Source organism: Sphaeramia orbicularis, chromosome 17 (assembly GCF_902148855.1).
Source record: "Sphaeramia orbicularis chromosome 17, fSphaOr1.1, whole genome shotgun sequence".
Lineage (NCBI taxonomy): Eukaryota > Metazoa > Chordata > Actinopteri > Kurtiformes > Apogonidae > Sphaeramia > Sphaeramia orbicularis.
Window position 1 is genome coordinate 41,057,859 of NC_043973.1, and position 14,001 is coordinate 41,071,859.

Genomic DNA, 14,001 nt, shown 5'->3' on the forward strand with positions numbered 1-14,001 from the left:
TTATCCATTGCAAGAACAGTGGAATTCATCTTTGACGTAGCTCTGAAAAGAACATAGAATAAAAAACCACAACTTACATCAACTGTCACCAATAAAGTTGGAATGAAATATTTTTACCTCTATTAATTAACTGGAGTCAAAGGGGATTAACCATGTGTATAAACAGGAATAAAATGAGGAACTTTATGGACAACTGTGTGCAAGAACACAGTATGTGATAACACACAGAAATATTTATAACAATAATAACTGAATTAACAACACTGGAGATGAATTAAGACTGTTGTGCATTAAGGTAATGTATCAGTAGATTAATTAGTAGAATAAATAAATAAATACATGGATGAAAATACTAGAAACCAATATGAAATAATCAGAGCCCACATAAAATTAGAATGTGTTTTCTTATAAACTTCTTTTTTTTTTTTTTTTTTTTTTTTTTTTTACAGATATATAAAGCAAGGTCATTCCAGGACCTTTGGAAATGAAGACCACCACTCAGTGATCCCAGACTACTTACATAAACTATTGACCATGAAAACCCCTAAAAGTAACCAATTATATCTTGTAATGTGGTCACTTAAGACCAGGGCAGTGTTGGATTTAAAGTCACCATACGCATATTTTTTTTTCTTTTTAATTTAATTAGTTTTACACGTGTTCTTCAATTAACTTGCTTTTCACCATCACAAATCACTAACTTTTTAATGCAAAACATGGGTCAAAAATGTTCTAGTTTTTTCATATATGACCAGTCCTTTACTGTATCTTTTAATTAAATGCATTTTTGTCGTTCAGTAATGCAGAAGTAAGTCTTCTTACATTTCTACTCCATATTTTCACATTTCACACCTCAGTGAAGCTGCTTTTGCACATATGATGCATGTTGGTTAATTATAATCACAACTGAGGAAGGAAATGCAAATAAATATTTGTACAACAGGATATTGATGAAAACATGAAATAATTTGATCATGCATTAAATAACAAGAGAATAATATGGTCTCATTTTGATCCATTAGAGGTGTTTTTCAAAGCTTGTTCAAAGACGAGAGAAAACAATGCGGCAGTAATCAATATGTGTTTTCTATTTTAACAACTGAAAGTGAGACCTTGGTTTGTACCATATAACTCTGAAAGTGAGAACCACATCTGACAAGAAACTCCCACACAAATGGTGTTTTTTTAAAAGTATTTTATTAGAAACATTTACAAATGTATAAAAGCACAGCAGCATTAAAACAATGTAAAAACATTATTTACATGAGAAACCCCTAGTGAGGGAGAGGACCAGTCACGGGCCAGCAGACTGCTTCCATGGTTTCTCAGATATTTGTGTAAACTTCCTTTATGTACATTATATACAGTACAGAACACACATGCAAACACTAGCTAGAATGTAAACTGGAGGACTCGGACTCTGTGGTGGTCGAGGCCCCGGTGCGTCTCCGTGGTAGGATCTTCAGACTGGAGGCCCGGCTCAGCGTCAGGGCTCTACGGGCTGAGTTCTTGAACCCAGCCCCCAGAAAGGCGTACAACAGAGGGTTCAGGCAGCAGTGGGCGAACGCCATCGGCTCAGCCACCGCCAGCCACACGCCCAGGACGGCCTCTAGGCTGCAGCTCCGGGGCAGGACCTCCAACCGCAGCAGGGCGTCCACGGAGATGCCCGCCCCATAAGGCAGCCAGCACACGAAGAAGCAGAGAACCAGGGCGATGGTGGTCCTGACTGCCCGCCGCTTCTGCCTCTGGCCCCCCAGCGGGCCTCGGGTCAGCCTCGTGACAATCACACAGTAGCACACCAAGAGAACCAGGCCCGGGATCACCAGACCCACCAGGACCAGCTGGAGGTGGAAAACTGCAACCCACAAAGGAGCGTTGTTTGCCGGGTAGAACCGCTGGCACAGAGTGGCCCCTTCGCCTCCTTCCTGAGTCCGAGCAAAAATCAAATCGGGAACGGCGAGAAGAGCAGCTGGAAGCCACGTACCTGAAGAACACAGAGAGAGGAGATTAGGATCCACTGAGGATCTACTAAGGACCTAACAAGGGTCTGCTGAGGGTCTACTGAGGATCTAATGAAGATCTACAGGCAGCCAGGTACCTGAAGAACACAGAGAGGAGATGAGGATCTACTGAGGGTGTACTGAGGGTCTACTAAAGGCCTAAAGAGGGTCTACTGAGGATCTACTAAGGGTCTACTGTGGTTCCACTATAGGAACACAGAAAGAAGACGTGAGTGTCTGCTGAAGATCTACTGTGGGTCTACTAAGGATCTACTGAGGAGCTACTAAAAGCCTAATGAGGGTCTACTGAGGATCTACTAAGAGTCTATTGTGATTCTACAGGCAGCCAGGAACCTGAAGAGCACAAAAAGAGGACATGAGGATCTACTAAAGATCTACTGAGGATCTACTAAAGGCCTAATGGAGATCTACTGAGATCTACTGATGGTCTGCTAAAGGTCTGCCAAGGCTCTACTAAAGATCTACTGAGGGTCTACTGATGATCTATTAATGGTCTACTAAGGATCTACTAAAGGCCGATTGAGGGTCTACTGAGGATCTACTGAGCATCTATTAAAGGCCTTTTGAGGGTCTGCTGAAAACTACTTATGGTCTATTAAAGGTCTACTACGGCTCTACTAAAGATCTACTGAGGGTATACTGATGATCTACTAATGTTCTACTGAGGACCTACTAATGGTCTAATGAGGGTCTGCTGAGGGTCTACTGAGGATCTATTAAAGGACTTATGAGGGTCTACTGAGATCTACTAAAGGTCTACTAAGGCTCTCCTAAGGATCTCCTGAGGATCTATTAAAGGCCTAATGAGGGTCCACTGAGGGTCTATTAAGGATCTCCTGAGGGTTCTTTTCTGTGCTTATACTGATTTAAATGTGACTTCCTTGTGGTTTTCCTGGCTTAAATGCGTCTCCATTGTGGTTCTGCTGTGGTTCCACTGGCATCAGAGTATTTCTGCTGTGGCTTTATTGTCTTAAATGTCTCTTCTGTGTCACTACTGTTTTACTCTTGGTTTAAAAAAGGTAAAAATATAATGAGAAGGTGTGAAGTGAGAAGAAAAACTGAAACAGACAGACAGGAAAAGATAACACAGGTGTTTGTTTTGTTTCAACACTCACCCACATAAACCAGTCGGTGGGCCAGCAGCTGCCTCAGCCCACCAGTGTTGGTGTCTGTGGCTTTGACCACGGCCAGGTAGCGGTCCAGACTGATGAAGGCCAGGATGAGGACGCTGCCGTACAGGTTGACCGTGTAGATCACATGTACGCAGACGCAGGCCGCTGATCCGAAGCGCCAGTCGGCCAAGGCGGCATCCACTGCCCAGAACGGCAACGCCAGCACGAAGAGGAGGTCAGCGGCGGACAGATGGAGCCGATAGCGGTCTGTGAGGCTGCATTTGGACCTGTGGGCAAAAACACAACAAAATAAATCAATAATAATAACAACAACAGCTATAAAAGAGTCTATACTGCTGTTTTAGTTCCTTAAATGTGTCTCTACTGTGGAACTAGTTGGTTATATGTGTAAATATTGTTACTCTACTGCAGGGGTGTCAAACTCATTTTAGTTCAGGGGTCACATACAGCCCAATATGATCTCAAATGGGCTGGACCAGTAAAATAATAACATAATAACCTATAAATAATGTCAACTCCAAACCTTTCTCTGTGTTTTAGAGTGAAAAAAGTAAAATTACATCATGAAAATACTTACATTTACAAACTGTACTTTGATTAAATGTGAATAATGTGAAAAACCATAAACAACATGACATTTCTTGAGAAAAATAAGTGCAATTCTAACAATATTATGCCTCAGTTTATCATTTACATATGTGCATTACAGCTTACAGATCACAGTCGACCTACAAAGACACAAAACATTTATTAATAGGCAGAAAATTGTTAAAATTCCATTTGCTTCTCTTAAGACATTTCACGTTGTTCATATTTAATGTCAAAATGTGCCTCTATTGTTCTCCTACTGGGTTAATTATGACTTTAATATTCTTAAATTTCTACTGTGGTGAAAGTAACTTAAATGTGTCCCCATTTTTCTTATATTAACTTATCAAATGATGTCTCTGCATGGCTTGTTATGCCTCTATTATTTGTCTAGTGACTTAAATGTGTCTCAACTGTGGATATAATGCCTTAAATGCTGCTCTTCTACTGGCTTAAATGTGAATGCACTACAGTTTTGGTAGGTTAAATATATCTGTATTATTCACTTACTGTCTTATTGTCTCAAATGTGGATTTTGTGGCTTTAACTTGTCTATATGTTTTCTTCTACTGGTGCATATTGGTCTATACAGTGGTTTTTGTGGCTTTAATGTATCTTAACTGTGATCAAAGTTGGTTAAATGTGTCTATTTTCATCTTACTGTCTTAAAGATGTCTCAGCTGGTGGTTCTAGATGACTGTGTCTATTGTTCACGAAATTCACTAAAATATGCCTATATTAGAGGTTTTAGTCGACTAAATGTGTCTCTCTGGTTCTTTTAATGGCTTGAATGTGGTACATGTGTTTTTATTGTGGTTACAGTGGATTAACTGTATCTATTGTTGACTAAATATGGTTTTAAACACATCTCTGCTTGTGGTTCTAGTGTAATAAATGTGACTATTGTTCCTCTACTGGCTTAAATGTGTGTTTACAATAGTGACTGAAATGTACTTCTATTGCTCTTGAGTGCTATATAGGTTTCTTATGTCGTTTTCATGACGTAGATATTACATTTACATTTATGCATTTGGCAGACGCTTTTTTTCAAAGCGACTTACGGGGAAAACCAAATAAAAATCAATCAAATTTTATTTATATAATTTGATTGATATGACTGCAATGTTGTTCTAGTGATCTAAAGCGATATAAGAAAACAAAGCAAGTCCAGAAAAGGAAAAACATTGGCTGAATATGAACATAATTAAGCCTAAAACTCCTCTCACCTGCGCTGACAGCCTAGGACTATGACCACCAGTCCATTTCCAGTGATGCCCAGAGTGAAGATGAGTGCGTAGACCACAGGCAGGAAAACCTGTTGGAGTGCAGCGGTCCTCACATGCTCCATATGACACGGCTCCTCCAGATCCACCCCCAGGTCACCAGACCCTGACCCTGAACCCGTGTCATTGTAGTCGTAGTCCACAAGGATATGCTGAGGACGTTTATTAAGAGCAAAGAGTGAGAAAAGAAAGGGAAAAACACTGAAACTGAAAGTGTAGATAGATTTGGAAACTTGAATTGTGAAAAATATATTACATTTTCAAGAGACTGGATTGGATTATATTATATTCTATTACGTTGCATTACATTAGACTCTATTGATCCCACAACAGGGAAATTCAGTGGTCAAGGCAGCAACAGAATAAAGTGCAAGAAAAAAAATGTGCATGCATAAAGATCGTGCAAGACAAACGATATAAAATAATAATAATAGCAATAAGTAATAAAAACTGTAATGACTGTATTGATATTTTCAACAGAGTGGAATTGCAATATGCCAGACAGTACCTCATAGTACGACATGATGGATGTGTCCCTCTGTCTTCTCTGTCCACAGTGGAGATGTGACTTCATCACATGGGTTATATAGCTCCGTTCATGCTCCTCCCCTCCTCTAAACTCTACTACACATCTGTGTTCCTGCTGAAACGTTTTTCCTGTTTTCGAGGTGTCAGGTGTTGATTCTATCACAGGATACCGTGCTGCGTTGTGTGTGCAACTTCAATTGTTTTGGCCCTGAGACCCCTGGATCGTGATAATCAGAGCCTATTGGCTATAGGAAAGAGCACTGATGAGAATCAGACTGCCTACAGTAGCAGTGATTCTCAAACTCCACGGTCTGATAAATCAGGACAAGTAACAGGAGTTCCAACTCTCACTGGTGTGTGAACATGTTTGTCCTTTTGGCGTCACTGACTTGTACAGATGCAAGTATGTGTGTATGAACATGCATGAGGAGGAGTGTGAGTTTCTGCATGTGAATGTGAGATGATTATCAGGTTCTCTGCTCTGTTCAGTTAAACAGAGAGACAGAAAGTTCCATTTATCTTTCACTACAAATGATCCATATCTTGTGTTTGCAACGTTAGTGTCACACCTCTGAGTGATGAAGAAATGACTGAGTTTTCAACACAAGTGTAAGCAGGAACACAACTTCCCACTCTTTCCCTGAAATTATTTTCCAGGACATTTTCAACCGCTACAGAGACAAGTTATCACATCATACACTAATCCATTCCTCCTCATTCTTTGGAAGTGTTCTTTTCTACAGTCGAAACTTGCATTTACCCAGGTTGTTTTTATGTTTATTACTCAGACATTTGATATGCAGTCTATGCCTATAATTTATCTATGCAAAATAATTATGACAAATGTATCATAGAATAATGTAAACACACCCACAGATTACAGCGTATCACTCCATTAGCCTGACAAACTGGAGTTACAACTTTCAATTAAGTGATTCCCAAGTCAACTTTCTTTTCTCTCTTACTTTTTCTCCTGCACTTCTGTCTAAAAATATTTGTATATTTTCAATAAATCACGTGAATACAATTTTCTTTGTTTCATCTCAGTTTAGGCACACAGGGTCACCGGGCAGGGGGAGGATAAATAATTTTCTAGGATAACTTAACCATTTCCAGGACATTTGACCTATATTCTCATTTTCCATGTTTTAAATGACTGGAAAATTGGTCACTAATTTTCCAGGTTTTCCAGGATATGTGGGAACCCTGACAACCTATGTACATCTACCTCTGCAGACAACTTGTACATAGAGCATATATTCTATTTATTACACTAAATTTCGTCTTCCGTCTATGTATCTTTAATTAATATATTTATATTTTAATTTATTCCTTTCTCTAGTATTATGATGATTTTACCTCAAGGTGATTTCATAGCATTTTTTTTCCTGTTCAGCGTTCATTCTAGGTCTGTGTCCTTATTGTACAACACTTTGATTGACATTTCTTGTATGAATTATTACATACAAATAAAGTTTACATGAAAGCCTGTAGATTTGTCTTTCATTATGGGCCACTGAGGACAATGAAAAACACTTAAGAGTTAAGATTTAATTCATACACAGACATAACTCAATAAAAAGGTTGAAGGAGTTTAAGTCATCTGTTGAAATTATACTTTTAAATTGCATTATATAATTCAAAGATTGCTATTATTTGGTCATTTTTTAGTTAATAAAGCTCTAATAATACTTGCTATAACAAGCTGAAATATATTGATTGATTGTACTTGAAGGACTAAACTAACTTATAAATGACCATAATTTGCTTATATGATGCTAAGTCGGTCAGGACATTCATTTCCTGTTTGACGCTGCCATTTGTGGCTGCAATTCCCTATCCTCTCCCATTAACACTAATCCCACAAGTAAACACCCAAAAAACTTAGTTGAACTAAGAACACAAAACCAGCAACCCCCATGTTTCTTATCTTCATTGTATTTTCTCCACCCTTTCCTGTAGCAAGAAGACTGTTATCAACACAAGAATCTTAAAAGAAACAAAAATAACACCTCTGGAATCTGTAACACTGATGAAAACCTAGAAAAACTGTGTTGATATTTAGTGGATTAACCTGCTTTTTTTTGTGATACTGAACCCTTTTTATAGGCAGAATTTTAACATTTTCCTTCCAAGAGAAGAATAATTGTCTGAATGTCTTCATGGCGATATACAATAAAGAGCAAGTTCAGATAAAAATTGATTATTAAATAAACCTGTACTTTTCCTGCTCTGACAACTCAAATACTTGGCTTATAAAATATAAAAGGCTTTCAGATCTTTATTATCATCTTCTGTGGATGGCCTCAACAATATCAGTAAAAGAGATATAACCATCCATAAAAATAATTGTCTAAAAGAGATAACTTATGGATATGTTGTTTGCAACAATGAATTTCTTTTTTAGTTTAGAATCCTAGAGTCCTTTATATTTACAGTAGAGGCCATCGAGTTTCTTCAAGACCACAGGGAAGATAGAAGAAACACCAGCCCTGTATCCAACATGTAAAACATAAAACAAAACATAAAAGATCGATAGGAAATCTAAGCAATGAAACATAATGCAAACTGTTACCAAAGTTGCATCTATGCACTAAGAGCTGCATGCACAAGCTGCACAGCTGTTCAATCACTAATAGAATGCCTTTGAGACTATTTAATAAATTAAGACTGATGGACAGATACAAACATGAGTCATTGCATCCATTTTAAGATGTAAAATTAATCATCAAATTTGTCAGTTTGATGATTAAATTATAAAACCAGAGAATTTCATTTCCTGGGTTTATTTTTATTGCATGAAACTGCTGGTTAATGGTGCTCTGGGTACATGTCATGAGAGCTCATGTCCCGTTTCTCAATTATACAGACGGTTTCATCAAGAGACACCACAACATCTCTATGGCCCCCTAGTGGCCGGTTATTGCAATACAGCCCCCCCCCCCAAAAAAAAAACTCCAAGTAGCATCAGTATAAATTTAAATAAAAAATACAACCATCAAATAAATATTACTTCTTAGATTATACCAGGCTGATGTGTTTTCAAGCCAGTATCATTTTTCATCAGTTTATTAATGGCAATAAAACAGGTGACTGAAGGCTGAAAGGGCCAATCACTGTAAAGACAACATCACCCTCACAGGAGGAAACATCCTTGTGTATCCACTACTTCAAAACATCACATAAACAACATGGCGGCCCCCTTATGAATCTGTGTCTCACTGTCCTTCTTTACATACAGTCTATGGGCTCTGGAGAGGGCATTACAAATTCTTACGTTGAGATGAAGGCCACTGTCAGCTGTATGACCCACTTGGAAAGTATTCTGCAGCCACCTCAGAGCATCTACAGGTCACTAATGTAACTATGGAATAGAGAATTAATGTTTAAAAAACATCTATTCATACTCATACTGCAATTTACGACAGAATAAATAACAAGAAAGTGTCCTAGAATCTGCAGTGGTGCTGGAAAAGTATTTCCAGGTAAATAGTAAATACCACATGCTGATCAATAGAATAACAGGTTCAACAATAAAAAAATCTATTGAGAAACAGGTACGTCAGCTCTGAATAATCCATAGCTTCAAGAGAATCACCTCAACTCATTTCCTTGACAACCATGTTGTTGTTGCCATGCAACTGTGCAAGTAAGTCTCTAAACCGCCCTGCCCCCTTTGGTGCTTTTTGCTTCGGGATCCTTTCATTTTGGGCATCCTCTTGTGCTGTGGTTTCCATGGAAATTGAAGTGGGAACCACCTCAAAACTCAGATCTGCATCTTCTGAATCGCCACTTTCTGGACTGCTACGGCGGCCAATAACAGGACTATCACTGTGGTTGTAGACTGGTTGAGGACTGTCATCACCAGTACAGATAACACTGATGTGCTGCTGCTGCTTGTTACTGCGGAGACGCTGCTGCTTAATAATGCGAGAACCCTGAGAATCATTTCTTCTTCTCTTTCTTCTGTTCTTCTTCCTCCCCCTTTTCACCAGCACTTTGATACACCGCCTAAGGTTCCTGACACAGAGAAGACAGATAAAAAGAACACAACAGTCATAAATGGAATGACGGTTGACTCAATGATCTGTTTTTCATGCATATAGATCTATTACCTCTGAAGGAAAGTGTGTGGTCTGGAGCACGATACTGCCTCTCCACTGAGCCATTCACTTTTCCTTACACTACTGTTGACCTTTAGTCGTTTCTTAATCAGCTGGATGTGGACCAAGAGCTTCCTGGTAAAACATGAAAATAAGACACCTTTTCATTTCAAGGCTGTTAGTGTTGGTTGATGGTGTTAGTTATGGGGGTCTTGAAATCAGTCTCAGCCTTAAAGGTCATGGTCTTCTGTCAGGATTTCACAAAGAGGACATAGGATTTCATTTCAAGACTGGTTAAGACCACAGCATTTTGGCTGTAAAATCTCACTAATTCTTGATTTGACTTTGCAAAGGCTGCTTCATTCTGCTACTCACTGGCAAAGACGTATCATCACACCCTTAAAACTATATCAATCTGTATATTCCTATAATGCAACTGTTGGGATCTGATCTGGTCTCGCTACACTCTTGTCTTATTTATGACCTTGCCTCAGTTAAGGTGGTCTTGACAACAATACTGACAGTGTAAGAGCTGGCAAAACACATTCATTATGACTGTGTTCCAATTATTTGTCTTAGGAGCTCAAGTCAGTGAATTCCAGTTACAATGACGACCTGAAACGGACACATCTATACTGAATGGAGCCATTTTTAACATATGAAACCAATTAAACCTGTGCACTTACTATGAATTGCCTTACCAGATCAAACTGTCTCCTGTAAAAAACATCTGCTTAAAGCCTACCTGTACTGGTCATGCTTACCACATTAATTGTGCTTTGTGTACTACTTATTAGCAAGAGAGGTGCAAATTCAGTAAAATAAATAAAATCAGCATAAATGCACCACACTGGACCTTTTTATTACAGGAATTACGCGCTGGGGCAGAACCTACAAGTAGTAGCCATTGCTGGACGTGACATGCCAGTGTAATTTCCGGCTGATGAGTGCAAGTAAACAAGCAGCAGTCAGGGACCAAGACTGAGTGGAAAGCACATGTTTGCACTTGTTGTTTGTGCAGCTGTAAGCTTTGCACTAAACCACTGTCCTAGAAACGCAACCCAGCACTGGATGATAATGTGTCATCTTACATTGGTATGTGCTGCACGGGGTCAGTGACCAGTCCATCACAACCCAGGTAATCTGACAATACAAGGAGTCTGACGAAGCAGCGACTTAGTACTTGCGCGTACTTGGCAGCGGTCTATAAATTAAGTTAACGGACAAATTCACTAGTATTATTTGTGATCTTTTGAAATAGCTAGCAATGAAAATTCACTACAGGTATCCTTTAAAACCAGTGTCATATTGTTATGTTCAGTAAATGTTTGCACCATATACAAAAAATCTTACCCTCTTGTATTGCACACCCTCTGTGATTTCCATGTTTTCATCAGTATCCACTGGTCACATGTCAAGGATGTGGGATCTGGAGAAGAAATAAGAGAGAGGCTCCATGACTGTCAAAAATAACATAAGCCTGGGCTTTCTAAAGCACAGCTCAGTTTGGGCTGATACTAGTTGGTTTTACTCTAACAGTCAACTTTATTTTGCATAAGGAGTATAGCAAACATAGATCATAATCTTATGAGATTAATTCTTATGAAACTTTAATTAAGATAAATGACGACTAGTACAACACACATCAAATTAGCAGAGTTTTCAAACACACATTAAAAGGTACAACATCATAGTGAGGATACACCTTAGAAGAAGCATTTGGGCAGCTTGGGGTGTTTTTTTTTTCTACTTTATCTCATCTAGGTAGCCCCCTCTTGTGCTGTTGATGTACTTTGTAAAATCTGCTCTATGTATTTATTTCCAATGTTCAAAAGAAAAACTAAATACATTAGCCAATGTCTCACGTAAATCAGGGTTTCTCATAAGTTCAATACAAGATTTCTTTTTATTGCTATTGTACATGGTGGTCAGATTTAAACTTTTGTCAGCCATCAGGATGAACTTTTGAGATGACATGTCTCGTCATGAAGTCAAACCAACCGAAGTAAGGCATTTATCCTTTCAAAACAAAATCGGAATGTCTTGAAAGTTTGCCTGTGTCTTTTTAAAGTGTGATAAATATGAATTTTCATGTAAACACATATAACAGCAACACTTAAGAAACAAAATCCTACTACAGGCCTACAGTTCAGATTATCACATTTTAAGCTTTCAAAGAATCCCTGTAAACTCTTAACACAACCAAGGAACAGCTGCACTTACCATTGTCTAGGAGTTTGTCCTTCAGCGGTGCCTTCATCTTCCTTGCCTTCTGGTACAGCTTGCAACAGGCTGAACACAGGACATGTGTTCTCAGCTTCATGGGAGAGTAGGTAAAAGGGACGGAGGGACCAGAGGCCACACTGCTGGTGACAGATCCTTTCTCTTCATCTGAATCATCAACTCTGACGTCACATAACTCCACCAAAATCTCTCCATTATCCTCAGCCACATGCTTTGTATCTTCTTGTCTGTTGATAATGTCGATGATATCACTGTTGCTCACAATGTCGATACTACAAACCTTGTCTTCAGCTTGTGACTGCTTTCGTCCCACCCTCTGCCTCTTACTCCACACCCTGCGTTTGATAACATCTTCATCTGAGCTGGGACATTGCTGTTTCTTTCTGGAGGTCTTTGGCCGTTTGGAGAAACTTGTAGGAGACATGAGGCTTTTCAACTTCAAAGAGTACTCAAAGGACCTGCATGAGGGGGAAACAACAGCAACCTATGACAAACAGCTCATCAGGTATTGACACCTGGGATACAGAACACAGTTATGTCCACAACAAACAATCTGACTGCAGTCACACAGCCTTACCTGCAATATTCTACCTTTATGGAAAATGAATACATGACTGACTCCAAGCTGTCTGCCTCAAAGTCACTTATAAGACTGAAAATGTAAACACAATATAAAACCTTAACATTAGGAAACCATACGCCCCCCCCCCGGGTAAATCTTAAATATCGTACTATTTAACTCATCTATATTTGTCTGACAGCTTCATCTGACATAAAGCATCTATCTGCAGATGTTTAAATGACACAGACACTCTGGGTTAGCTGAACAAACCCGTTTTTAGACAGTGATCTGACAAACACATAATGTTTTTACAGAATATGAAGGTATTGCTCTAGATTACCCTAACAATACACAAATGAGCTCAAGCATAAGGATTTTCAACAGTAAGATGTCACATACAGACTGATTAAGCAGTAAAATGAAAATACCAAAACACTGAGGCGATTTTACTGTTCGATATCAGCTTTTAGCTCATTTTAGTGTGTAAAACACAACGAATGAAAGAACCCATGGTAATTCCAGGCCCAGGGACTTTAAGCGTCCTCTGAAACACAACAAAGCCGAACAGTTTCATCTAATATTACAGACATTTTCAAAGCTACGCTAACCTGACGAAGCTAAACAATAACAGACTAGGGCTCATAATCAGAATGGACGACAACCTGACTTAAACCCTTACTTTAACGCGGATATTTCTCATTTAACTCCATCCAAATGGTTAAATACACATGATATGTCTGAAAACATGCTGCAATTATTTTTTGCTAAAATACCAGCTTCGAAGCTCGTGAGCTCCCGCCCGCTGCTGGGGCTCGTGAACTGGCATCCATGGGTAAATGCGACCAATCAGAAAATGGGCGTGAACTTCGACTTCTTCTGTTGCTGATATTTTTGTCTTCCTCTGCTCCAACCAGCGGAAATCTGCATACCTCCACCGGCGTCTCTTGCTTCTTCTTCTTCTTCTTTTTTTTTACTTACAAGATGATATTTTGACAAAAACACGTACGTAAACACTTATTAATGATTCACAAAAACAAGAAAAAAATTAAATCAAGTCTAAAATAAATGGAGAAAAAACCCAAAGATACGACATAAATAAAATAAAATAAAATAGTCAAAGGTTTTACTTAAGCTAGTGTGATGTTGAAAAGCTTAGCAGTTTTGTTCAGTTAAAAAAATAATGGAAATAGGTAAATCAGACTAAATTTGCTTTGCTTCGCTACATGTTAAAATCTTTTTGCTGATCGGACTGAATGTCATGAATGAAACTGAATGTCATGTTAATTTCTATTCCTATTTCTGGAATCAACAGCTTTGTATTCCTTAGTTTGGGCATCCAGTAGGTTTCACTTGTTTCTGCACTTGGTGATATAACCATTTTAGTAGATTTCCTTTTGTATCTCCATAATATGAACTGTAGGCAGGTACAATGTGTAGATCTGATCCAATTTGAAAAGTTTTAATGAGAGAAAAAAGTATTAATTATACAAAACGGTCACATTTTTCTGTCTATAAAGGAGCATTAATTAATGTCAATAC

The 14,001-nt window shown here is 38.6% G+C and overlaps 2 protein-coding genes across 2 annotated transcripts; both read right to left on the reverse strand.

Annotated features, from left to right (window-relative positions):
* Positions 1 to 1,188: 1,188 nt before the first annotated feature.
* On the reverse strand, positions 1,189 to 6,146 carry cxcr4a (chemokine (C-X-C motif) receptor 4a). The gene is made up of 4 exons (XM_030159685.1): positions 5,534 to 6,146; positions 4,969 to 5,177; positions 3,137 to 3,420; positions 1,189 to 1,984 (listed from the first exon to the last, which is right to left on the reverse strand). Exons 1-4 carry the CDS (start codon positions 5,597 to 5,599, stop codon positions 1,389 to 1,391), a joined length of 1,155 nt encoding a protein of 384 aa, XP_030015545.1. The 5' UTR covers positions 5,600 to 6,146; the 3' UTR covers positions 1,189 to 1,388.
* Positions 6,147 to 8,341: 2,195 nt separating this feature from the next.
* On the reverse strand, positions 8,342 to 13,394 carry LOC115436762 (uncharacterized). Its single transcript, XM_030159684.1, has 6 exons — positions 13,236 to 13,394; positions 12,478 to 12,552; positions 11,880 to 12,358; positions 11,010 to 11,085; positions 9,669 to 9,791; positions 8,342 to 9,573 (listed from the first exon to the last, which is right to left on the reverse strand). The coding sequence occupies exons 1-6, from the start codon at positions 13,286 to 13,288 to the stop codon at positions 9,153 to 9,155; spliced, it is 1,227 nt and encodes a 408-aa protein (XP_030015544.1). The 5' UTR covers positions 13,289 to 13,394; the 3' UTR covers positions 8,342 to 9,152.
* Between the last annotated feature and the right edge of the window lie 607 nt (positions 13,395 to 14,001).

Coding starts and splice junctions, on each gene's coding strand:
- cxcr4a (XM_030159685.1), bottom strand. CDS start 5,599: ATGAAGTCACATCTCCACTGTGGACAGAGAAGACAGAGGGACACATCC. Junction 3,421..4,968: donor GTCCTAGGCTGTCAGCGCAG/GTGAGAGGAGTT, acceptor TTTTGCCCACAG/GTCCAAATGCAGCCTCACAG. Junction 1,985..3,136: donor CCACCGACTGGTTTATGTGG/GTGAGTGTTGAA, acceptor TGTGTTCTTCAG/GTACGTGGCTTCCAGCTGCT.
- LOC115436762 (XM_030159684.1), bottom strand. CDS start 13,288: ATGCCAGTTCACGAGCCCCAGCAGCGGGCGGGAGCTCACGAGCTTCGA. Junction 11,086..11,879: donor GGACAAACTCCTAGACAATG/GTAAGTGCAGCT, acceptor TTTCTTCTCCAG/ATCCCACATCCTTGACATGT. Junction 9,574..9,668: donor CCACACACTTTCCTTCAGAG/GTAATAGATCTA, acceptor TCTCTGTGTCAG/GAACCTTAGGCGGTGTATCA.